The 26,205-nt window shown below is 44.9% G+C and overlaps 2 protein-coding genes and 1 pseudogene across 6 annotated transcripts in view; 1 reads left to right on the top strand and 2 right to left on the bottom strand.

The window, feature by feature from the left end:
• Positions 1–18,029, bottom strand: part of atg3 (autophagy related 3) — a 48,840-nt gene extending 30,811 nt beyond the window's left edge. The window contains exon 1 of the mRNA XM_068040686.1: positions 17,839–18,029. Within this exon, the coding sequence (XP_067896787.1) occupies positions 17,839–17,910 (72 nt within the window). The 5' untranslated portion in view covers positions 17,911–18,029. The remainder of the gene's footprint in view (positions 1–17,838) is intronic.
• LOC137374757 (U2 spliceosomal RNA) lies at positions 8,783–8,932 on the bottom strand (annotated as a pseudogene).
• A 94-nt stretch (positions 18,030–18,123) lies between the features above and the next one.
• slc35a5 (solute carrier family 35 member A5) overlaps positions 18,124–26,205 on the top strand; it is a 41,103-nt gene continuing 33,021 nt past the window's right edge. For 3 of the 5 annotated variants that reach the window (XM_068040682.1, XM_068040680.1, XM_068040681.1), the window contains exons 1-2: positions 18,124–18,274; positions 22,460–22,550. The gene's annotated coding sequence lies outside the window, so the exon portion shown is untranslated. Of the gene's footprint in view, positions 18,275–18,350; positions 18,523–22,459; positions 22,551–26,205 lie in introns of all 5 variants that reach the window. The other 2 variants (XM_068040683.1, XM_068040685.1) reach the window with 2 other exon arrangements.

Genomic DNA, 26,205 nt, shown 5'->3' with positions numbered 1-26,205 from the left:
GAGGTTAAAAGCATGCTTCAGTTTGTAGAGAGTGTGACACACCCAAGACACTCAAGCAGAGAAAAATATCCAGAGTAAGACACTAAAAAAGTAACACTTTCTTTGTTTGCAGGTATGTGGTAAAATGCTTGGCTTAAATTAAATGTTTTATCTTTGTCTTTTGTATGAAGAAAATAGTTTTCGGTATTATTGTAGGTTCCTGTTCAGTGACTCGCACAAGAATCAAAATTGCACATTATTCAGTGCAGAAGAAGGTTGAACACATCATGCCGGGTGCCAGCTCAGATTTTGAGCTATCTACTCTTAATTTAATTTTACTCATACCTTTTACTATCTTTTGGTGTTTAAATAATTTAAATTACAAGTTTTTTTATTCGTTCATGGGATGTGGGTGTTGCTGGCAAGGACAGCAGTTATTGTCCATCCCCAATTGCCCTTGAGAAGGCCATGATAGCCACCTTCTTGAACTGCTGCAGTCCATGTGCGGTAGGTACACCCACAGTGCTGTTAGGAAGGGAGTTCCAGGATTTTGACCCAGCGACTATGAAGGAACAGCGATATAGTTCCAAATTACCTGGGCTTCAGTAGCCACTTGCAGTAATGTATTCCTTATTATATAATCTTTTACGTCAACAAAATTCTTCTAACTTCGCTCTCTTTTCTTCAAGTATTGATCCTCTGTCCATTCTGCCTTTTTATTTATTCACCTGCCAGTATAATTTATCTTTCACTATTTATGTTGTCAACCACTTCATAATTTTGAACACTATTAAATTTCCTCTTTACCTTCCTTATTTTTTTAAAAACCAAAGGTGTAGATTGTAGTCAAAGTTTGATTTAATTTCCTCTATGCCAGTGTCCTAATCATGAAAAAACAGCTAGCTGGATGATACAATGAGAAACCAGTAGGTTGGATTTCTGAAAGATCAAATGGGTTGATAAACATCTGCATTCATCTCAATCATAGCTAATCCATGATGTTTATATTTCATGGCTAAGATATATTCACCATCAGTTTTACAGTGTTATAATACACGTTATAGTCTTCGCCTCCTAGAAATTATGAAAGTTATCTGCATTGTCATGATCCTGAAAAAAAACTACAGGAAGAATGCGGTGTGCCTTTAAAGCTTGGAAAAGGAGCCATGCTGCTTTAAGGCAGCAGGCTCCAGAAGCTGAGTCAAAGAATGCATTTTCGTTGCCCTAGGATACAGCCATTCGGAGACTGCGATTCAAAAGGTGCATTCTCATTGCCTTGGATAGAGCCACTCTGACTGAGCATCGGGAGATACATTTGTTACAATTTAATTTTGAACTGGCTTATAGCGGAAAAACAGCCTGATCTAACAGAGACACAGCCAGACAGCTGTGTGCTAGCAGCTGAAAGGAGCGCTCTCAGACCATTTAAACTGAAGGAAGAGAATTTAGTCTGTTTATTTATTATTCTCTCTCAAAATTCGAAAAAGTCAAGCCAAAACAGAGATCTCTGATAATTTAAACTGAAGGAAGGGAAGTTAGACTGTGATAATCTTTTATCCCTTAAGAATTCTCAAGCCAAATTGAACATTAAAAAAAAAGTGCTTGCAAGTTGTTATTGTGTTGAAATTCATCACTGGAGAAGGAAAGCAACAATTTCGACTTCTGGATTAGACTACAGACTATTCTACTGTTGAAGGACCTTATATTTCCCCATCGGATGGCTGTGAGGACTTCAAGCAAACTTGGACTGTTCCACATCTGGCAGGAATAGTAAGGACTCTAATTTTTTCTACTTTAAATGTTGTTTATATCTTAGTAGTGTTTAAGACTTTAGTTTTTCTAATTAACCTGTTAATTTGTTGATTTAAGGACACCTGGTTTGGTTAGCCTCATTTGGGGGTTAATAGATGGTACAATATGACTGGGTCTTTCTTTAATTTGGGAAGTTTAAAATGATATGTTAGGCGATCTGTGGAGGGACAGGATTGAATTAGCAGTGCGTTTCTCCCACCACAATCAGAATCGTATATTTGGATTGGGGGCTTTGACTGGAGCAGTCGGTCGTAACAGCATGCAGGAGGGGACTGGTGAAGTGATCAGGACCATCTATTTTGAGTAAGCTGAAGATGGAACTGGGACTATAAAAGGAAGCATCACTGATTACACATCGATTCCATGTTCACGTTTTTGGAGATAATACAAATAAATGGCGGTATCAGTGCAGCACCTCACTATAACCCTTCTGCAAAAAGGCATGGACCAGACTACTAAGAAAGACATGTTGATGGTCTTGGCAATGTTGAGGCTAATGGCCACCTTTGAAATAAAGGATAAACTGCTTCATCTTTCAAGGGAAAGGTCCATCATTGGACATACACTTGCGGCGTATGAGAAGAAAGATGACTTGGGAAAAATTGGAAATGACGTGAGCTCTCGAGCAGGAAATGCTGGTAGGCATTTAGCCCATGGTGCAATTGAAATCACTAAAGACTGAAATGAATATCTCTGGTGGATTGAGAATTGACTGTTACTTTATGGAACAGATTTTTTTTAAAATTGAAACAAAAACTCAACAGTTCATCACTGCAATGCAGAACTTATAGCAATCATCAGTTGTAATTAGGTTACTGAGCTAAAACTTATTAGAAGGTATGTACAAGACAGAAGGCAGTGCAATATAACAAACATCAGCACAGAGGGTCAATGGAATAAATCTTCAGCAGTGTTGTAGGTGGAGAGATTTACTATACCTCACTGTAGGTCATCACATATTTTACATTGTATTTTTAAAAGGTCTCAAATGTAAAATTTATAATAGGTGTGAGGAAACATCAATGGTAATAAAATGATACTTCAACTGGTACAGTGTAGTGACAAAAATGATATCAAAGCAATTCAGCTGATTTAATTGGAATAGAAAGATACTCATTAAAATTAAAATTTTCTCAAGAAAATACATAGATATTCTATTTATAACAGTTCTAACAGGTAGCAGAGGGTCAGTCACTTGTAAGACAATTAAAATTCCCACACAGCATTTATCATTCACAGCTATGGACTAAGCTTTATTTCTGAAATAATTGTTCATGAAGACAGTAGAAGGGTCCCTTCTATTTCTTTGCCATGGCTAGATTTGAGAGAGGTGGGTCTGCATGGTGTATGGCAACAATGTGGGACTTATGGGTGAGGATGGGTAACAGGTTGTGGTTTAGGGTTCACAGGTGAAGGGATGGGTGTTGGGACATAGGTTGAGTTACAGAAGAAAGAAAAAAAGATAAAAGCAAGGCAAGTCAAGGTAGGAAACACAAGTAGGCCCAGAGGTGAGGTTGGGCTACTTAAATCAAATTCTCAGTTTGTAGAAGCCTAGACACCTCTACATCAGTGTGCAATGGAGTTTCAGAATGGTACATATAGTATCTTGTGCAATTTTATTCCTAAAAGCATGCAAAAGTTCAATTACCTCAATTTAAAAAATCTCATGAAATGGGCGTTGCTTGCAAAGGTAGCATTTAGCGCCCATCCCTAGTTGCCCTCGGGAAGGTTCCGCGAACCTTCTTTGTGAACCACTGCTGTGAAGGTACTCCCAGAGTGCTGCTAGGTAGGGAGTTCTAAGATTTAGACCCAGTATTTTTTTAAATTTCCAAAATATACTTTATTTGTTAAAAAAAAACTGTAAAAAATACATTACAAAACAGTTCAAAAACAGCAGCAAGTCAACAATACAAAGAGTGCAAAGGCGATCAGTTTCCTTCAATACAGGAGTGAGTTGCCCCACAACCCTTCCATTTCATTTTACCCGACATGTACTTTTTTCAGCAAATATTTTCTGGATTCAGCCCGAGGGGTTTTCCATGGAACCAGCCCCTCAATTCACCTTGGTGGGAGTACCTTACACAATGGTCTTTCCCCATTGAGCCTTTGCTACGGCTGCCCCAAGCTTTAATGCATCCTTCAGCATGTAATCCTGGACCTTGGAATGTGCCAGTCTGCAACATTCGGTCGTGGACAACTCTTTGCGCTGGAAAACCAGCAAATTTCGGGCAGAACAAAGGGCGTCTTTCACCGAATTGACAGTCCTCCACCAGCAGTTGATGCTTATCTCGGTGTGCATCCCTGGGAACAGCCCGTAGAGTACAGACTCCTGTGTTACAGAACTGCTTGGGATGAACCTTGACAAAAACCACTGCATCTCTTTCCATACCTGCTTTGCAAAGACACATTCCAGAAAGAGGTGGACAACTGTCTCTTCCCCACCACAGCGACCTCAAGGGCATTGTGCGGAGGGTGAGACACTCCGGGCATGCAGGAAGAATCTGACGGGGAGGGCTCTTCTCACCACCAGCCAAGCTACATCTTGGTGCTTGTTTGAAAGTTCTGGTGATGAGGCATTCTGCCAAATGACTTTGGCAGTCTGCTCAGGGAACCATCCGACGTGATCCATCATCTCTTTTTCCCGTAGGGCCTTGAGGACATTCCGTGCGGACCACTGCCTGATGGATTGGTGGTCAAAGGTGTTTTTCCGCAGAAATTATTCCACAAAGGATAGGTGGTACAGCACGGTCCAACTGGATGGAGCGTTCCACGGCAATGTGACCAGGCCCATCCTTTGCAACACTGGGGACAGATAGAACCTCAGCACTTAGAGACACTTGGAGTTTGCGTACTGGGGATCTACGCACAGCTTGATGCAGCCACACACGAAGGTGGTCATCAGGATGAGGGCAGTTTTGGGTACATTTTTCCCGCCCTTATCAAGAGGTTTGAACATAGTGTCCCTACGGACCCGGTCCATTTCGGATCCCCACATGAAGCAGAAAACGGCTCGGGTGACTGCCACGGCGCAGGATAGGGGTATGGGCCAGGCCTGCGCCACATACAGCAACAACGTGAATGCCTCGCATCTGATGACCACGTTCTTACCCACAATGGAGAGAGATCGCTGCTCCCACATGCTCAGCTTAGTGTATCCTGGCTATTCGCTCCTTCCAGGTTTTGGTGCACACCCTGGCCCTTCCCAACCATATCCCCAACACCTTCAGGTAGTCTGACCTGATGGTGAAGGGGACAAAGGATCGGTCAGCCCAGTTCCCAAAGAACATGACCTTGCTCTTGCCGTAGTTAACTTTGGCTCCAGAGGCCAGTTCGAACTGGTTCACAGATGCTCATCAGTCTGCGAACGGACAGCGGATCCAAGCAGAAGACAGCGACGTCATCCATGTACAGGGAGGTTTTAATCTGAGTGCCTCCACTGCCTGGTATTGTCACCCCTCTTATGCTCGCATCCTTCCTAATAGACTCAGCAAAGGGTTCAATACAGCAAACAATCAAGACAGGGGAAAGAGGACAGTCCTGTCTGACTCCAGATTGGATCGGGAAATTTTCTGATTCCTACTGTGCTACTGATGTTTGTGTAGAGCAGTTTGATCCAATTGCAGATTCCGTCCCCGAACCCCATTTTGGAAAGCACGTCCATCATGTAGGTGTGTGATATCCTGTCAAAAGCCTTTTCCTGGTCCAAGCTGATGAGGCAGGTGTCCACCCTCCTGTCCCGTACATAGGCAATCATATCCCCGAGTAGCGCGAGACTATCAGAGATCTTCCTGCCGGGTAAAGTGCAGGTCTGGCCAGGGTGAATCACCCACTCCAGAGCAGACTTGACTCGACTGGCTATGACTTTGGACAGAATCTTGTAGTCAACATTAAGCAGTGAGATGGGCTGCCAATTTCTGATTACTGCTCTCTCCCCCTTCCGCTTGTAGATGAGGGTGATAATGCCTTTCCTCATGGATTCTGACATGCTGCTGGCTCGCAGCATACACTCGTATACTTCCAGCAGGTCCGGGCCGACCCAGTCCCACAGGGCCGAATACAACTCAATCGGTAAGCCATCGCTTCCGGGAGTTTTACTCATTTCGAAGGACTTGACGGCCTTTGTCAGCTCATCCAGGGTTAACGGCTTGTCCAGTCTCTTCCTCGTGCTGTCATCTAAGACCTCTGTGATAGATGACAGGAAGAACTGGGAGGCTCTGCTGTCTGTGGGCTTCACGTCGTACAGCCCAGCAAAAAGGATTTGCTGATCCTTAGTATGTCGGACTGCGAAGACGTTACCGAGCCATCCTCTTCCTTCAGGTTGCTGATCACAGAGCTCTCTGTGTGTACCTTTTGGAAGAAGTAATGCGAGCACGTCTCATCCTGCTCAATGGAGCAGACTCTGGACAGGAAGATGATCTTGGAGGCCTCCGTGGCAAAGAGCGAGGCCTGCTGGCTCTTTACCTCACGGAGGTCCTCCTTGACCTTGATCCCCATCGACTGCAGGCGGAGCAGATTTTGCATACTTTTCTGGAGTCGGGACAATCCCTCTGTCTCTCTCTCTCGCCCTCTGAACACCTTTGAATATAAAGAACCTCTTGATGGTCTCCTTGATCGTCTTCCACCAGTGAACTGGAGACTCTAAGAGGGGTTTCACGGTTCTCCAACCTTTGTAATCCCTTTTGAGTTCCTCAACGTTCTCTGGGGTTAGCAGTGTAGCATTGAGCTTCCATGTCTCTCTGCCAACCCGCTGGTCATCCTGTAAGTGACAGTCAGCCAGTAAGAGGCAGGGGTCGGAGAAAAACACCGACTTGACGTCGGTGGATCAGACCGTGACAGCACGGGACACAAACAGGAAGTCAATCCTGGAACGGGCAGACCTGTCCGATCTTGACCAGGTGTATCTACGCTGTGCTCTGTCCGCAGGTTTGCTGAAGACATTGTGCAGTTTAGCATCTTTTACTGTTTCTATTAGGAATCTGGACGTAACGTCCAGTTTGCTGTCGTCACTGCTGGATCGTCCAGCTGTATCGATGATGCAGTTGAAGTCACCGCCTAGGATGACCGACCTGGACGTCGCCAGCAGCAGTGGGAGCTACTGGAAGACAGTCAGCCGCTCGCCATATTGGACTGGGGCGTACACATTGATCAACCGGAGTGGAGCATTGTCGTACATTACATCTGCTACGAGGAGGCGACCGCCCACCACCTCCTTAACCTCGGAGACGGTGACGTTACATCCCCGCAGCAGAATGGCCAGGCCGGAGGAACGGGAATCATTTCCCCTTGACCAGATCGATGGCCCGTGGGACCACCATCTCAACTGTTGCCTGTAAGTGCTGAGGCGTGGTATTCCACACTCCTGCAGAAACAGTAGGTCGGCTTTGACCTTGGCAAGGTAGTCCAGGTTGAAACACATCGCGTAGTGAATTTAATGCGACGCACGTTAAGTGAAGCAACCCTTATACCCATTTTTATGTTAGTTGTTGCTTCCCACACCATTTGTCCTTGCTAGACCCAGCCCTTTGGTATGTTCCTGCATACCCGTGGTGTACACAAGCTGTTTTATGTTCGTTGGGCTCAGAAACCCCTTCTGGTTTCTCATGCAGGGTCTGTTCCGCTGGGGTGACATCGGGCGGGGGTGGGGAGGGTCTTGTAGACAGCAAGGATTGGACTGTCCTCTGCTGTTGTTTCCTTCACGAAAACATCACTGCTCCCGGCCTCTTGGAGCAGGTGTGCGCCAGACGTGTCATTGCTCTCAGTGTCCCGGAGCTGGGATGAGTTTGGCATGTTGCTAGGGTCGGCGCTTTGGGTTTGGGGCACGCTAGGCCCATCACTACTTTCAGTGCCCGGGGGGGGGGGGGGGGGGGGGGGGTGCTTCATCTTCCAGCTCCTTTGAGTTCTGCCGCTTCTTTTGTAGGTGTCATCGTTCCAACACTTCCTCGTCCAGTGAAGAGGAGCTGCTGTAGTCTGTTTCAGACAGTAGCCTTCTCTTGCCACTGGTTTGGGTGGTGACCTGTTCCGCTTTAGGCAGATTTTTCCTTGTGGTTTTCTTTTGTACCACTTGCCACTGACTTGTTCGTCCATCAGCTGCCTCCTCCTCCATTGATTCTGTCTGAAGAGGAGGGGTTTCCAAGCACAGGGTAGGTGCTGGGTCGCTGGTTTCAGCTGCCTCCCCTTTCTTCTCCTACTCAGGTAGGCTTTCTTTGCTGCGGTGAGGGTTGCTTGTCTGCTTTCCAGCACCAGACACATTCGTTGTTCCTTCTCCTGGCCTTTCCACCTGAGCATAGCTGAGGCAATGTTTGGGGCAGGTTTTGTAGAGGTGGCCTGCCTCACCGCACAGGTTGCAACACTTACTCTGCTTACAGTTCTTGGTCTGATGGCCTTCCTTCCTGCAGTTTTTGCAGACAACTGTACTGCAGTTAGCTGCCATGTGACCAGATTTGTCATAGGTGAGACAAACTCTGGGCTGCCCCCCATAGACTAAGAAGCCTCGACTTCCCCTGATAGTGAAGCTGGAGGGAGGGTGGATGATGGCTCCATTGGCATCGACCTTCAAGGTCACCTTGACCTGCCGCTTACTTGTCCAAATCCCAAACGGATCCCTGACATCAGTGCTGCTGCCAACCACCTCGATGTACCTGGCTAGGAAGGGGAGTACATCCACGGCAGGAACATGGGGGTTATAGAGGTGAATAGTCACCACCCGGTCACGTTGTGACGGCAGCGTGAAGAGCGGCTCCACTGTGAGAATGGACAGCGGCGCCTAGTTTCCCTTCTCCTTGAAGGCCTTCAGGAACTTGATGCATCCCACAACGTTCTTAAACATCACGTCAAAAATATCCACTGCTGGGGAAGTCCTGCAGGCAGAAGATATCCGCAGCTTGGAATCCACAGCAATCAATGAGGATTCTCTTGATGAAGAAGGTCAAACCGGTGCACCTCCTTCCTTATCCTTCACAACCAACCGAAAGGTGTTGCGCACTCCCTGGCCTGAAGTTCTAGAATTGGTTATAGCCATTTTGCTCAAAAAATACCCAGGACAGGATCAAAGGCCACCGATCATGGTTTCTCCCCTGCCGGGTAAGTAAACTGATAAGAACAGATACTACACTTGATCTTAGCCAAAAGGCCGAGAAGACCCAGTAATGATGAAGGAACATACTATACGTCCAAGCCAGGGCGGTTTGTGACTTGGATGGTGTTCCCGTGCACCTTCTGCCCTTAAGCGTCTAGGTGGTAGAGGTCGGAGGTTTGGGAGGTGCAGTCGGAGAAGCCTTGGCAATTTACAGATATCAAAAAATATCAAATTCATCTTTTTCAGTGTGAGTATGAATCCGAAGCATGCACTTTGCTGCAATGTGATGAGAGAACTTTTTTTTTAGGATGTAATTGGTAGAATAGTTTTGCATAACATGATCAGTGAAACTTGGTTGGACCACACTTGAAGAACTGTGAACAGTCCTGGTTTCCATATTATAAAGAGGATATAGAGGCATTGGAGAAGGTGACAAAAAAGATTTACAAAGATGATATTAGAACTGAGAGGTTAAACTACTGGAAAGACTGAACAGGCTTGGGTTCTTTTCTCTAGAAAAGAGAAGGCTGAGAGATGATCTGATAGAGGTCTTTAGGATTTGGTAGATTAGAAGTGGAGAAAAAGTTTCCACTTGTGGGGAGACCAAAATCAGAGGTCATAAATATAAAATATAGTCGCTAAAAAAAATCCAGCAGGCAATTCAGGAGAAACTTCTTTACTAGAGAGCAGTTGGAACGTGAAACTCACTACCACATGGAGCAGTTGAGACGAATAGCACAGATGCATTTAAGGGTAAGCTAGATCAGCACACGAGGGAGCAAGGAATAGAAGGATATGCTGCTAGATGTGTTAGATGAAGGAGGATGGGGGTGGGGCTTGTGTGGAGCATAAACACCAGTGTGAACCTGTTGGGTCAAATGGCATGCACCTGTGCTGTAAACACTATGTAATATGTAATAATGACCGGTTAGAAGATATAAAATTGTACAAAAATTTAAATAAAAGATAAAATAGTAACACAGTATATAACTGTTTTTAAAGACCAATAGATCAGAATTCTGAAATTCTTACAGAAGCTCTTTTTATTGTCCCTTTAACAATAACATGATCATTTGAACTCTATGGAATTGTAGCTCGTAACAATAATTTGTTTTATTCTTTCAGGGGCTGTGAGCATCTCTGGCTAGGCAAGCATTTCTTGCTCATTTCCTAATTGCCCTCGAGAAGGTGGTGGTGAGCTGCCTTCTTGAACCACTGCAGTCCATCTGGTGTAGGTACATCCATAGTGCTGTTAGGGAGGGAGTTCTACGTTTTTGACCCAGCTACAGTGAAACAACATGGTTCAAACAGTGGACTAGAGGTAAACAGCAACACCAAACAAAACTGTTCATGTCACTGGTGCTAATTTTGAGATGGCTTTCCAAGCAGATAACTCCTGACTGGACAGCCATTATAAATAACAGCACTGTATTTCTGGAATGGCAATATTGCAACATTGTCTGAGGAACTATTAAAAACATATATTTTTTCTGATAGTATATATAAATTACTTGTTAACAAAACCTCAGTCCAGTCCTATTTTGAAGATCGCATCTATTCTCAAAACAGGGCCTGTATATTTCCTCATGCTCCTTCTCTCCCCACACAAAGGCAATGGAAAAACTTTCCAGAAGCAATCAATTTGAAACATTTGTCATAAAAGACAATAGACACAAGAAATGTTCTTGCAAATATATTCATGACTAGCACATAGCTTCCAATTTATAAACATCTTTAATCAAACAAACAAATGTTTTGGTTAAAGTAATGGAACTTTGAAACATGCTATCCATGGTATGTTACATACAATTTCAAACTACTTTAGTTGTGTTACAAGGGCTTTATTTTTGTACGAAAATCTTAGAATTCTATGTTTTTTAAAAAACCTGAAAAAAGGATTTTGCAGTGGACATTGACACCTGCAAATAGCTGAAACTTTTGGATGTTGACTTTGTATACAAGAACAGGAAAGCATGCAGTTTCAAGGAAATTCAATTCAATTCAAGGAAAGTTTTGAACTCCTCAGAGCAACACTTTGAATGACAGGGGAGAAGCAATATCTGGTCATGTGATCAGCTCAGGAAAATTTTGCTTTCACTTTGGACTCTAAAAAACCAGTGAGTTGGACAAACAGCAGGCATTTGAAATTTGGCTTTGATTTGCCTGGAAGCCAGAGAGAAAGACCCAGGAAAAAAAAGTGTTACCTCTCTCTGTGGAGGAAACTTGCATCTCTTGGGAGAAGAAACCCCTGTATGTCAGAGGTAGCAGATCCCTATTGCCTCCTATCTCTGAAGAATCCCTGCATCCAAGTGTGGTTCCTGTTGCCTCCTGTGTTTTAAGAAATACTGAAATCTGAAGGACTTCTACTGCTAGACTGCTGCTTTATGACCCAAGCAGACCTATTGCTACACCCCTGCTGAAAGACCTATGTGAAGCCTGCTGCAGTTGAATTGCCTTGAACGCCTACCCAAAGACTGTTCATCAACCTCGCCTGGAGAGACTTCGATTGGCATCCCACAATTCGACTCTAAGACACCTCACCAAACAGAAGAATTTCATACCAGAATGTGATAAACTGAATTATTTTATCATTCCTTCTATTCCTCTGAAACTGTAAATCCAAAATCCTTTTTCCCGGTTAATCTGTTTCTTTAAATGTATGTGTGTGCATGAGGGCTAGGGACGTAGGAGCTTTTCGTATATAGATTTATTGGTTAAAACTTAGTTTATTAATAAATAGTTAATTTTATTATTGATTAAAGAAACCTGTTTGGTGTGCTTTATTCTGGGAGACATTCTTTTTTTTTTTCTTTTTTATTCTTTTGGGCCTCCTTATCTCGAGAGACAATGGATATGCGCCTGGAGGTGGTCAGTGGTTTGTGAAGCAGCGCCTGGAGTGGCTATAAAGGCCAATTCTGGAGTGACAGGCTCTTCCACAGGTGCTGCAGAGAAATTTGTTTGTTGGGGCTGTTGCACAGTTGGCTCTCCCCTTGCGCCTCTGTCTTTTTTCCTGCCAACTACTAAGTCTCTTCGACTCGCCACAATTTAGCCCTGTCTTTATGGCTGCCCGCCAGCTCTGGCGAATGCTGGCAACTGACTCCCACGACTTGTGATCAATGTCTCACGATTTCATGTCGCGTTTGCAGACGTCTTTATAACGGAGACATGGACGGCCGGTGGGTCGGATACCAGTGGCGAGCTCGCTGTACAATGTGTCTTTGGGGATCCTGCCATCTTCCATGCGGCTCACATGGCCAAGCCATCTCAAGCGCCGCTGACTCAGTAGTGTGTATAAGCTGGGGATGTTGGCCGCTTCAAGGACTTCTGTGTTGGAGATATAGTCCTGCCACCTGATGCCAAGTATTCTCCGAAGGCAGCGAAGATGGAATGAATTGAGACGTCGCTCTTGGCTGGCATACGTTGTCCAGGCCTCGCTGCCGTAGAGCAAGGTACTGAGGACACAGGCCTGATACACTCGGACTTTTGTGTTCCGTGTCAGTGCGCCATTTTCCCACACTCTCTTGGCCAGTCTGAACATAGCAGTGGAAGCCTTACCCATGCGCTTGTTGATTTCTGCATCTAGAGACAGGTTACTGGTGATAGTTGAGCCTAGGTAGGTGAACTCTTGAACCACTTCCAGAGCGTGGTCGCCAATATTGATGGATGGAGCATTTCTGACATCCTGCCCCATGATGTTCGTTTTCTTGAGGCTGATGGTTAGGCCAAATTCATTGCAGGCAGACGCAAACCTGTCGATGAGACTCTGCAGGCATTCTTCAGTGTGAGATGTTAAAGCAGCATCGTCAGCAAAGAGGAGTTCTCTGATGAGGACTTTCCGTACTTTGGACTTCGCTCTTAGACGGGCAAGGTTGAACAACCTGACCCCTGATCTTGTGTGGAGGAAAATTCCTTCTTCAGAGGATTTGAACGCATGTGAAAGCAGCAGGGAGAAGAAAATCCCAAAAAGTGTGGGTGCGAGAACACAGCCCTGTTTCACACCACTCAGGATAGGAAAGGGCTCTGATGAGGAGCCACCATGTTGAATTGTGCCTTTCATATTGTCATGGAATGAGGTGATGATACTTAGTAGCTTTGGTGGACATCCGATCTTTTCTAGTAGTCTGAAGAGACCACGTCTGCTGACGAGGTCAAAGGCTTTGGTGAGATCAATGAAAGCAATGTAGAGGGGCATCTGTTGTTCACGGCATTTCTCCTGTATCTGACGAAGGGAGAACAGAATGTCAATAGTCGATCTCTCTGCACGAAAGCCACACTGTGCCTCAGGGTAGACGCGCTGGGCCAGCTTCTGGAGCCTGTTCAGAGCGACTCGAGCAAAGACTTTCCCCACTATGCTGAGCAGGGAGATTCCACGGTAGTTGTTGCAGTCACCGCGGTCACCTTTGTTTTTATAGAGGGTGATGATGTTGGCATCGCGCATGTCCTGGGGTACTGCTCCCTCGTCCCAGCACAGGCATAGCAGTTCATGTAGTGCTGAGAGTATAGCAGGCTTGGCACTCTTGATTATTTCAGGGGTAATGCTGTCCTTCCCAGGGGCTTTTCCGCTGGCTAGGGAATCAATGGCATCACTGAGTTCCGATTTGGTTGGCTGTATGTCCAGCTCATCCATGACTGGTAGAGGCTGGGCTGCATTGAGGGCAGTATCAGTGACAGCTTTCTCCCTGGAGTACAGTTCTAGGTAGTGCTCAACCCAGCGGTCCATCTGTTTGCGTTGGTCAGTGATTATGTCCCCCGATTTAGATTTGAGGGAGGTGATCTTCTTGATGGTTGGCCCAAGAGCTCTCTTCATGCCATCATACATTCCTCTGATGTTTCCGGTGTCTGAGGCCAGCTGAATATGACTGCATAGGTGTTGCCAGTAGTCGTTTGCGCAACGCCTAGCTGTTCTTTGTGCAGTACTTCTGGCTGCTTTAAGTGCTGCGGATGTTAAATCGCTGGGGGCTTTCTTGTAGTTCAAAAGTGCAATGCGCTTAGCGGCTATGACAGGTTCCAGCTCTTCATTATGAGATTGAAACCAGTCTGCATTTCTCTTCGCACTTTTGCCGTAGGTGGTCAAAGCTGACTCATAGATGGCGTCTCTGATGTGGGCCCACTTGGTCTCAGCATCCCCTGTGGGAGTGTTTTGAAGGGCTGTTACAAGTGAATTTAGAAATTTTTGTAACAGCTGTGGGTGAGAAATTCTGCTCGTGTTGATGCGCGGGTGGCCCTTCTGCTTGGAATGATGCAACTTCTTTGGTCTGAGTCTAACCTTGCTGCACACCAGGGAGTGGTCGGTGTCGCAGTCCGCACTGTGGAAGCTGCGTGTGATTTGAACACTGTTTAAGGCGGCTCGCCTTGTGACAATGAGGTCTAGCTGGTGCCAACGACGTGATCTTGGGTGCCTCCATGAAACCTGGTGACAGGGTTTAGTGTGAAAGAACGAGTTGGTGATGCAGAGGTTATGATAGGTACACAACTCAAGCAGTCTCTGCCCGTTCTCATTCATCCTTCCAACGCCATAGCGCCCAAGGCAGGAGGGCCATGAGTCATGGTCGGCCCCAACCCTGGCATTAAAGTCCCCCAGCAGGAATAGGTGTTCGGTGTTGGGGATGCTGCTAATGATGTTATGGAGTTGTTCATAGAACTGGTCTTTAGCTTCAGGTGCGGAACAGAGTGTTGGAGCATAGATGCTGAGTAGGTGTACTGGACCAGAGGTGGTGAGCAGTCGGATGGACAGTATGCGTTCCGAGCCATTTGAGGGAGGCTCTATCATGCTGAGCAAGGAGTTTCTGATGGCGAAGCCCACTCCATGCTGTCTTGGTTCTTCAGGATCCCTGCCCTGCCAGAAGAAGGTGTAGTCTTGCTCTGCTAGAGAGCCACTCGCGGGGAGGCGAGTCTCCTGAAGTGCTGCAATGTCCACATTGAGTCTACTGAGCTCGTTGTTAATGATGGCGGTCTTCCGAGAATCGTTGATTTGTGTAAGGTCTTCCGACAGGCCAGGACACATAGTTCTGACGTTCCAGCTTGCAAAGCGAAGGGCTGGTACCTTCTTTCCTTTTTTCATGTTGTTTGGTGCGGTGTATCAGTCCACCTTTCGGGCAATGACCCTGAGCTCCAAGCACCCATTGAAGCAGGCAGACTGTGGCGGGACAGAACCTTATTGACCGGGGGCTGCCCGGTTTGAGGCGGGCGGTAGCTGTCCAGTGAGGTGCAATGACCTCTCCCACCGACAAAGGCAACCCGTGGCGCCCAGTTTCTACGCCAATTTATCTGGACTTATAACCCGTAACTGCTGCCTTCCGTGTTGTTTCAGTCGCTGTGAGGCAACTATGGAGTGACCTCTCCATGGCGCATGCCTGGGCAAATTTATGGAGGTTGAGAGTTGCCCAGTCGTCAAAACCCCCCTCTCGGCCTTTCTGGTGGGGTCCAAAGGAGTGCAGGACACGACGTTTGGCACCAGTATGGCTGCAGGAACTGCCGGAAACATGCCAAAGGTGACACATGACCGCCTACGGGGTTCCGCTCCGGATTTTCTGTTAGGGTTTACTCCCTTAGCCTTGGTCTCTCCCGAGACGCCCACAAGGCAGTGGGGTTGTTGGGGCCCCTACACAGGTGTAGGATGGTGCCGGTGGGAGGAGGGGATGCAAGGGGGAGGGGTAGAGGGAGGGGGTGGGGGGGGGCTGCAGGGGAAGGGGGTGCGGGGTGAAGATGGTGCGGGGGGGGCGGGCTGGGACGGGGTTGTGAGGGGGTGAGCTGAGAGGGTGGAGCAGGGAAGGGGACGGGGGTGGGGGGGGTGGAAGGGGGGTAAAGGGGGGGGGAGGGGGGGTGGAATCTGGTGCAGGTAATAAGCCATTTCCTCAGTGCCCACCATCGACGTCCGGAAAGCTCATCTACGTCCTTCGGGAGGTGAAGCATCATTTGGCAGACTTCGAGGTGGTTACATTTGCTAAGGGTTTTTTTTTTTGCAGTGGTTTAAATAAAGGCATGCAGCATTGCCGACAGTGCGCTGCAGATGCTCTCCGAGCCATCTCCCGCGGGCGCTTTGAAGTTGCGGCCGGGGGGGCCGCTCGTGGATGTTTTGGGTGTTCGGGGCACCTTTTCACAGGACTTCTCTCGGGTCCCGCAGCTCCTTCTTCACCTCAATGGACTTACCGCATGCCGTGGCTGCAGACACTCTGGACTGTGAAGACAGCAGGATCGGAGATTAAAGTATCGGCAGCTGTTCTCGTCAGTTTCATCCGGATCAATTTCATTGAGAAAACAAAGAGCAGGTGTGGCTGGGGGAGGGCAGTGGGCCCAGGTAACATACACTAAACTAACTGTTAACTTTTAGATAGGGCTAAAATGAACTGATTTAAAGAGCCAGGGGAATTTAAACAGTTTAAGAGGGCAGATTGGGGGAGAAAACGTTAGGGATGGGAGCAGATGGCCATGGATAGAGTTGAACAGCAAGGGAGCTTCCTAGGGAGCTTCCAGCCCAGGAGCCATCTTGAAATCTGGGAGACAAAGAGTATAGAATTGGCTGTTTTTCAGTAGGTGGGAAAATTTATTGTTACGGTGTGGAGAAGTGGGACTGAATTAACAGTGCACTCGTCCCAACTTGGTTGTAACAAATGTTTTAAATTCAAATCATTTCAGATACCTCATTTTCATGACAGAAGCTCTGATATTTGGGGAAGTACACTTTCTAACACTGCACAGAAAGTGATGATGTTTGAAGAAAGATTTTTTATACCAAATATAACCTGTGACTTCACTTTACATTTCAACAATCTGCAAACTTTACACGAACAAAATTTTACACCTCAGTTTCTACTAAAAGAAAAATCTCTTCAAAAGGTTAGGAATTTTTAAAAATCACATATATATGGATAATAAAAGCAAAATACTGCAGATGCTGGAAATTTGAAATAAAAACAGAAAGTGCTGGAAATACTCAGCAGATCTGGCAGCATCTGTGGAGAGAGACCAGAGTTAACATTTCCGGTCAATGACCTTTCATCAGAACTGTTTTAATGAAAGGTCACTGACTTGAAACGTTAACTCTGCTTCTTGCTCCACAGATGCTGCCAGACCTGCTGAGTATTTCCAGCACTTTCCATATACATATGGAAATTGGCAATGTACTTAAAAAGGAGAAAATTGCAAGACTTTGGGGAAAAAGCAGGGGTTAGGACAAATTGGTAATTCTTTGAGAGTTAGTATAGGCATGATAGGATGAATGGCCTTCTTCTGTGCTGTATAATTCTATGCTATAATTAGTAATAATTTCTTTAATATTTGCATACAATTTAAATGATACGTATTATAGCCCACAAGTAAAAGTAAACAGTAGCAAATGAAACTGAACTCATTACATCTCAAATTCTGCACCATCTACTCAGAACCTCCCCAATGTAGATTGGGTTTTATGCACCGAGATTCACATATCACTCAGGATTTAAAAAAAAATTGAATTGTACCTTGATTGATGAACGAACTCCCTAACAAATTTCGCTCAAAATGTCCAACTTGGGGTGTAGTAATCAGCCTTTGTATCGTATTGGCTTGTTTATACAGTGTAACTTTGCACAGCTTCAATATTGAAAACAAACTTGTTAATTGATTTTAAAAAACCCACAAACTACGACATTCACCAAAAATCAAGGAGACTTGAATTGTTGAACAGTCAGAGTTCGGACAATTACAGTTTACAGTCACAAAGATAACAGGAGTCTGGACATAATGTGATCAATAAATAATAAAATGGATTGGGCAACTCCTGTCATTCAGCGTGTACCTGGCCGGTCAGACATATCCTGCAAAGTCAGGCCCCGGCCAGTCAGCGTTGGCTGCTCGGTCACTCAATGCTGCCAGTAAACAAATGCCCAGTGGGCGAGCCACTCAATGCCTGAGCTCTCACTCAATGCTCCGTCAGAGGGTCAACGTTGTCACTCGCGTTATAGCAACAACAGGCCTTGACAAATAACACTCACTTTAAGTACCGGCGTCAAGAACTCTGCCACTCCAAGCGCAGTCCCTTTGACAGTATTAATGACGTTCTGCATGTCGCTAGCCTGCTCGGCTTGAGCGTGCGGCAATCACTGTCCGTCAGTGGGTTTGCAGGCGCCAGGCTCCCCCAGCCCTGCTCCTTCCTCAACAAGTTCCGCAACTGCACTCGCACATGCGCACACCCTCACTGGCGAGTGAGCCGCGCATGCGTGTGACACGGGCGACGCGGCTGGGCAGCTCAGCGCGCGCCGTGCGTGATGGCGTCACTGAGGGCAAGCGGCGCATGCGGAGTGTGTCAGCTGGTGGCGTGCGGCGAGTAGTCTGGACGGATGGCGTTTACCTGTCGGCCTTCAGGCAATGGTGGGTGGGGTCACGGTTTGATAACGATAGGAACAAAGGTCGCCGCTCAGGGACTTTCAGGTGAACTGTGCTCTGCGGGTGATAATTTGAACTGTTAGCCGTGCAGTGATTTGTCTGTCTGTCTGTCGGTTGGTAGGTAGGACCGGCCGGCCGACGGACGAACGAACGAGGTCGCTTGTCAACATATCGTCCGAGTCCAGTGCAAAACCCGACAAGTATTCCTCGTCCGTCCTCCGCAAAGCAATGGTAGGCGGGCGGATTGGAAGCAGAATGATGACGACTCCCCAGTAGAGAGAGACCAGCTGCTGGTGAGGTGTCACAGTACCATTATAAAAACAAAATACTGCGGATGCTGGAAATCTGAAATAAAAACAAGAAATGCTGGAACCACTCAGCAGGTCTGGCAGCATCTGTGAAAAGAGAAGCAGAGTTAACGTTTCGGGTCAGTGACCCTTCATCGGATCCGCCCGCCTACCATTGCTTTGCGGAGGACGGACGATGAATACTTGTGGGTTTTGCACTGGACTCGGACGATGAAGGGTCACTGACCCGAAACGTTAACTCTGCTTCTCTTTTCACAGATGCTGCCAGACCTGCTGAGTGGTTCCAGCATTTCTTATTTTTATTGTCGCAGTACCATTGTTCCACATTAAACCTTGATTCTGTGCCACTGATCACCTCGATATAGGAAAATAGATTAGTCTGTAGATGTAATGAATTCTAAAAAATAGAAAGAATTACAGCACACAAGGAACTATGTAATTTAACCCCACCTTTCAACTCTTGGTTCGTAACCCTGTAGGCTACAATACCTCGTATTTTTTTAAAAATGCGATCAGGGTTTCTGCTTCTACCCCACTAGCAGGTAGTGAGTTCAGATCCCCAAGGCGCTTCACAGTGTGACAAAACATGATACAGAGCCGCTTAAGGAGGTATTAGGTCAGATGACTGAAAGCTTGGTCGAGGAGGGGATTTAAGGAATGTCTTGAAGGAGGAGAGGTTTTGGAAAGAAATTCCAGAGCTTAAGGCCAGGCAAATGAAGACATGGCCACCAATGGTGGAGCAATTAAAATTAGGGATGCTCACGAGGTTAGATTTAGATAGGTGCAGATATCGCAGAAGGTTGGGAGACTGGAGGAGATTAGATTACAGAGATCGGGAGGGGCCAGGCCATGGAGGGATTTGAAAACAAGGATGAGAATCTTAAAAGCAAGACATTGCTTGACCGGAAGCCAATGTAGGTCAGCGAGCACAGGGGTATAGGTGAACAGGATTTGGTGCAAGTTAAGACACAAGCAGTAGAGTTTTGGATGACCTCAAGCTTACAAAGAGTAGAATGTGGGAGACCAATCAGGAGTGCGTTGGAATAGTCAAGACTAAAGGTAACGAAGGCATGAATCAGGGTTTCAGCAACAGATGAGCTATAACAGGTGAAGTCGGGTGATATTATGTTGGTGAAAATATGTGGTCTTAGTGATTGTATGTATATGTGACCCCCTTCGAATCATAGAAAGTTTAACACACAGAAAGACGCCACTTGGCCTATCGTGTCTGTGCTGGTTTTTTAAAGAGTTTTCATAATCTTTCTATCAATTTTAAATGTATGCCCTCCTTATTATTGACCTCTCTGCTAACAGAAATAGGTCCTTTCAATCCACTCTAGTCTCCTCATAACTTTATATACCTGAATTAAATCTCCCCTTCGCCTCCTCTGTTTCTAGAGAAAACAAACCCGGTCTTCCCTCATAGCTAAAATTCTCAATTCCTGGCAACATCCTTGTAAATCTCCTCTGTACCATCTCGAGTGTGATCAGATCTTTCCTGTAATGTGACCAGAACTGTACACAGTACTCTAGCTGAGCTCTAATTAATGTTTTATACAGTTCTAGCATAACCTCCCTGCTCTTATATTCTATACCTCAACTAATAAAGGAATGTGTCCCTAATGCCTTCTTAACCACCTTATCTACCTGTCCTGCTACCTTCACGGATCTGTGGACATACGCTCCAAGGTCCCTCTGATCCTCTACACTTCTTAGAATCCTACCATTTATTGTGTATTCCTTTGCCTTGTTTATCCTTTCCAAATGCTTTACCCCACACTTCCCTGGATTGAATTCCATTTGGCATTTTTCCACCCACCTGACTCACCCATTGACATCTTCCTTCAGTCTACAGCTTTCTTTCTCACTTTCAGCCAGTTTTCATATCATCTGCAAACTTCTTAATCATGCTCCTACATTTAAGTCTAAATCATTGATGCATGCCACGAACAGCAAGGGACCTAATACTGAGCTCTGCGGAACTCCACTGGAAACAGGCTTCCAGTCACAAAAACACCTGTTGACCATAACATTTGCTGCTTTACATTAGGATCCCGTGAGCTTTTAATTTACTGATCAGTCTGCCATATGGGACCTTGTCAAAGCCTTGCTAAAATCCATGTAGACGATGTCAAACGTGCTACCCTCATCAAACTACCTTGTTACTTCCCCAAAAAATTCACTCAAGTTAGTTGACATGACCTTCGCTTAATAAATCCATGCTGACTATCCTTGATTAATCCGTGCCTTTCTAAATGATTTATACCATGTCTCAGAAAATTTTCCAATAATTTGCCCACCACTGAAGTTAGGCTGACTGGTCTGTAATTACTCGGGCTATCCCTTCCTCCCTTTTTAAGCAACGGTACAACATTAGCAGTCTTCTGGCACCACACCAGTAGCCAGAGAGGATTGGAAAATGATGGTCAGAGCCTACACTATTTCTTCCTTTAGCAGCCAGGGATACACTTAATCCGGGCCGGGTGATTTATCTTTTACAAGGTACCTTTTACAATGAATTTATGCCAAAAATTGTCCACACTAAATTCTGATCCAGGCATTGAATGTAAAGTAAATTTGGCTATCTGTCTGAATGAGTTTTGAGGCCACTAGAAGAAATGTTGTAGTGCTCGAACATTGCATAAAGGTAGTAGAACTACCAGTGAGTGGATAAATGGTTGGTTTTGCGATATCCCAGCTGAAGGAGGGGCAGCAAATGGGCATGAGTTTCTTTAGAGATCGGGGCCGTGAAGGGAGCATGAGAGGGAGGATTTCTGGACGGGAAACTATGGGTTTCCTGTATGTCCTGCAGAAATTAACTTCAAGAAGTCTTTTAAATGTTTTCAGTGCATTTCCTGTGCAACAGCCAGCCTGACTGATAAGCCTGTTAGCTGGGAAAGCAACTGAGGAGCAGGTGATGGTTAAGTAAGAGATTGCGGGGATGGGCAGATGGTGGGGGCAGTACAAGATAGGTGGAGGGTTTGGGGAAGTAGAAGATCGTGGGGGAAGTGGGAGATTGCAGGGGAGTCAGAGTCATTGGGATGCGTGAGTTGGAGATTGCACGGAGTGTGGGGTCAGCCGATTGCAGGGCATGTCAAGAAGTTAGCTTGTTGGACCTGGAGGAAACCCACCTGCTCCTCTTTGCACACTAACAATGCTGTAATTGGGCCTACCTCGTTTTACCTGCTGGAATTCCCAAGCCCTGGGAAACCCAGCTTTCATGTGTTAAAAATTAAAATCCTGTTAAAATGGAGGTACACAACCTCTTTAAAAGACTTTACTGATCGACCCAACTCCTGAGAGCGTGTTGGTCAACCGCCCGTCCAAACCACCTTGGTTAAACCCAGAATTGAGCAGGCTGGGGCTGGGTTTGAGGCTAATTTTCTTTTAATTTCCCACTCTCCCCAAATACACTCATCCTTTGAGGTAAAAACTACTCACTCGCCTCTTCCGCTGCCACACAAGATTCCTTTCCGTGCAACTTTCAAGACCAAGCAGATTCTGTGCTGTTTCATTTTATGATTCTATGCATGCCACAATGAGCAGACAGGTACAAATAAATGTTGCAAAATACATACTCACACTTTTCCAGTTAACTGCACATCCTGATCAAAAAAAACCTGTCACTATTTGCTATCTTCCCAGCTCTCTTTCTAGTTATCTTTTGAAACAGCAGAGAATACAGTGTCATGCCAATTGCAAAAGATAGATGCAGCAATTCAATAATTCACAAATATGCTACACACCATTTCATAAAATAATAGATTTGCAAATTTTACTCATGAATTTTAGGTTCTACTTACTGCTAATCTAAATTTTGTTTAGAAGCAGGAAGCCTTGCGTGCAAAATTTAATACACTTTAGTAAACTCTTGATTATCTTGAAACATGAAATTAATTAGACTTTTTATTGCAATACTTAGGTAACTTTCAAATGGTGAAGTTTGACATGACTGAGGTGTGCCAACAACCAGACTTTCATTAAGTTTTCTCAAAGGACCATCAATTTATACAGTAAGTGCTGCATGAATATTCAGATGTTTTATTACATTTGTTATAAAGTTTAATTTTTCTGCAGCATATCTCCCTCAAAAATAGTAAGTTTATCTGACAAACATTGAGTATTTTTGACAAATAACATTCAAGAAATACAATGCACACAAGTGTGACTTCAGAGAGAAAAGAAAAATCAGGCATGATGTAGATTCAGTATTGCCCATTTCATGCTTTCACTGAAGAACTGTTTAACTGGCTTTGTGTTTCTCAGCTGGAGCTTGATACTGACAAGGAAATTTACAAAGTTCCCAGATCAAAAACTTCTGGCTTTTTAAAACTAGACTTTAAGGCCCTAAAGAGACAAAGCTTCATCTCGCCAACAGATTAACACGTCACCTGGTATATAACACTCCTGTCCTGATAAACAGCACACCAGCCAACTTATCAGCATTGTTATGGAAGATGTGATTAGTACTTAAAATTTAAAGGAAACTGGTAATGCAAAGTGTCTTTAATGAAGCATGCTATTGAGAGTATTGATCCAGATCATAATTTTTAAAATTTTATTTTGAACCAGCTTGCCTAGGTTACATTAATGAGCTTATACTAATTCATGAGATTTAGACATTGTTGGCAAGGCCAGCATTTATTGCCCTTGAGAAGGTGATGGTAAGCCACTTTCTTGAGTCCCTGCGGTCTGTATGGCGAAGGTTCTCCGACAGCACTGGTAGGTAGGAAGTTCCAGGATTTTGACCCTATGGCAGTGAAGGAACGGCGATATATTTCCAAGTCAGGATGATGTGTGACTTAGAGGTGGTGATGTTCCAATGCACCTGTTGCCTTTGTCCTTCTAGGTGGTGAAGGTGACGTGTTTGGGAAGTGCTGTTGAAGAAGCATAAGAAATAGGAGCAGGAGTAGGCTATTGGGCCCCTCGAGCCTACTCTGCCATTTAATAGGTCATAGCTGATCTGATTGTGGCCTTAACTCCACTTTACTGCCTGCCCGCATAAACCTTGCCTCCCTTGTAGATCAAAAATCTGTCTAATTCAGCCTTGAATATATTCAATGGCCCAGCCTCCACTGTTGTTTGGGAAGAGAATTCCAAAGATTAACTACTCTTTGTGGAAGAAATTTCTATTCATCTCAGTTTTTAAAGGAAGATCCTTTATTTTGAAACTATGCCCCCAGTTCTAGATTGCCACACAAGGGGAAACATCCTCTCAGCATCTACCTCTCGCACCCCCTCAGAACCTTATATGTTTCAATAAGATCACCCCTCATTCTTCTAAACGTCAATCGATATAGGCCCAAGCTGCTCAATCTTTCCTCACAAGAGAACCCCTTTATCCTAGGAATCAGTCTAGTGAACCTTCTCTGAGCTGCGTCCAATACAAGTATATCCCTCCTTAAGTAAGGAGACCAAAACTGTACGCAGTACTCTAGTTACAGTCTCACCAACGCCCTGGACAGTTGTAGCAAGACTTCTCTACTTTTATACTCCTTCTCCCTTGCAATAAATACCAACATTCCATCTGCCTTCCTAATTACTTGCTGTACCTGCATGCTAACTTTTTTTGTGATTCATGTCCAAGAACACCCAGATCCCTCTGTACTGCAGCATTCTGCTGTCTCTTTTCATGTAAATATTAATCTGTTTTTCTGTTCTTCCTGCCAAAGTGCACATTTTCCCATTTTCTACTCCATCTGCCAAATTTTTGCCCACTCACTTAACCTATCTTTATCTCTTTGCAGACACTTTTGTGTCCTCCTCACAACTTGGTTTCCTACTTATCTTTGTATCATCCGCAAATGTGGCTACAACACACTCGGTCCCTTCATCCAATTCATTAATATAAATAGTTGAGGCCCCAGTGCCAATCCCTGTGGCACTCCACTAGTTAGCTTGTCAACCTAAAAATGCCCCATTTATCCTGACTCTTAGTCTAACTAACAGGAAACCATCATCTATCCATCCTTATAATACTACCCCCAACACCATGAGCTCTTATCTTGTGTGGTAACCTTTTATGTGGAATTCAAATGCACTGCATCTACTGGTTCCTCCTTGCCATCCTGCTTGTTATATCCTCAAAGAACTCTAAATTTGTCAAACATGATTTCCCTTTTATTAAACCATGTTGACTCTGCCTGATTGTGTAATGATTTTCTAAATGTCCTGCTACTACTTCCTTAATAATGGATTCTAGCATTTTTTTCAATGACAGAGGTTAAGCAAACTGGCCTTTAGTTTCCTACTTTCTGTTCACCCTCCCATTTCTTGAATTGAGGTGTTACATTTCCGGTTTTTCAATCGGCTGGGACCTTTGAAAGATTACAACCAATGCATCCACCATCTTTGCAGCCACTTCTTTTTAAGACAGGTCCTTTAGGTTGACTTCTCAACCTTTAGTCCTATTAGTTTTCCTGGTACTTTTTCTCTAGTAATAGTTTCAAGTTCCTCCCTCCTTTTTGCCTCTTGATTTTCTGCTATTTGAAGACAGATACAAAATACTTGTTCAAAGTCTCTGCCATTTCCTTGGTTCCATTATTAATTCCCCAGTCTCATCCTTTAAGGGACCAACAATTACTTCAGCTACTCTTTTAGAGTCATAGAGAGATACAGGACTGAAACAGGCCCTTCAGCCCACCGAATCTGTGTTGACCAACAACCACCCATATATACTAATCCTACATTAATCCCATATTCCCGACCACATCCCCACCATTCTCCTACCACCTACCTACACTAAAGGCAATTTACAAAGGCCAATTTACCTACCGTTGGCTGTGGGAGGAAACCGGAGCACCCGGCGGAAACCCATACGGTCACAGGGAGAACTTGCAAACTCCGCACTAGCAGTACCCAGAAACGAACCCAGGTCGCTGGAGCTGTGAGGCTGCAGTGCTAACCACTGCGCCGCCCTATTCCATTTTATATATTTGTAGAAGCTTTTACTGACTTTTTATATTACTTGCTAGTTTACTCTCATTCTCTAATTTCTCCCTCTTTATTTAGTCATCCTTTGCTGGTTTCTAAATGTTTCCAATCTTCTCGCCTACCATTACTCCTTGCTGTATTATACATCTTTTCTTTCAATTTGATACATTCCTTAACTCCCTTAGTTAGCCATTCTCAATGGAATATATCTTTGTTGAGAGTTACAAAATATCTCCTTAAATGTCTACCACTGCTTCTCTACTGTTTTACCTTTTAACTTATTTTCCCAGTCCACTTTAGCCAACTCTGCCTTCATACCCTTGTAATTGCCTTTATTTAAGTTTAAGACCCAAACTTCACACCCTCAGACTGAATGTGAAATTCTATCATGTTATGATCACCTTTGCCTCGAGGATCCTTTACTATGAGTTAATTTATTAATCCTGTCTCATTACACATTACGATGTCTAAAATAGCCCACTTGCGGATTCATTTCTGAACGTATTGTTCTAAGAAACTGTCCCTAATACAATCTTTGCGCTCATCTTCCAGGCTACCTTTGCCAATTTGATTCGTCCAATCTATATGAAGATTAAAATCGTTCACGATTATTGCAGTACCTTTCCTATAAGCCTCCATTATTTCTTGATTTGTAATGTGTCATACAGTATAGCTACTGTTAGGGGGCCTATAAACGACTTCCTTTGCTATTCCTTATTTCGACCCAAACTGATT

Source organism: Heterodontus francisci, chromosome 10 (assembly GCF_036365525.1).
Source record: "Heterodontus francisci isolate sHetFra1 chromosome 10, sHetFra1.hap1, whole genome shotgun sequence".
Classification (NCBI taxonomy): Eukaryota; Metazoa; Chordata; class Chondrichthyes; order Heterodontiformes; family Heterodontidae; genus Heterodontus; species Heterodontus francisci.
This window is presented reverse-complemented; position numbering and strand designations above follow the sequence as displayed.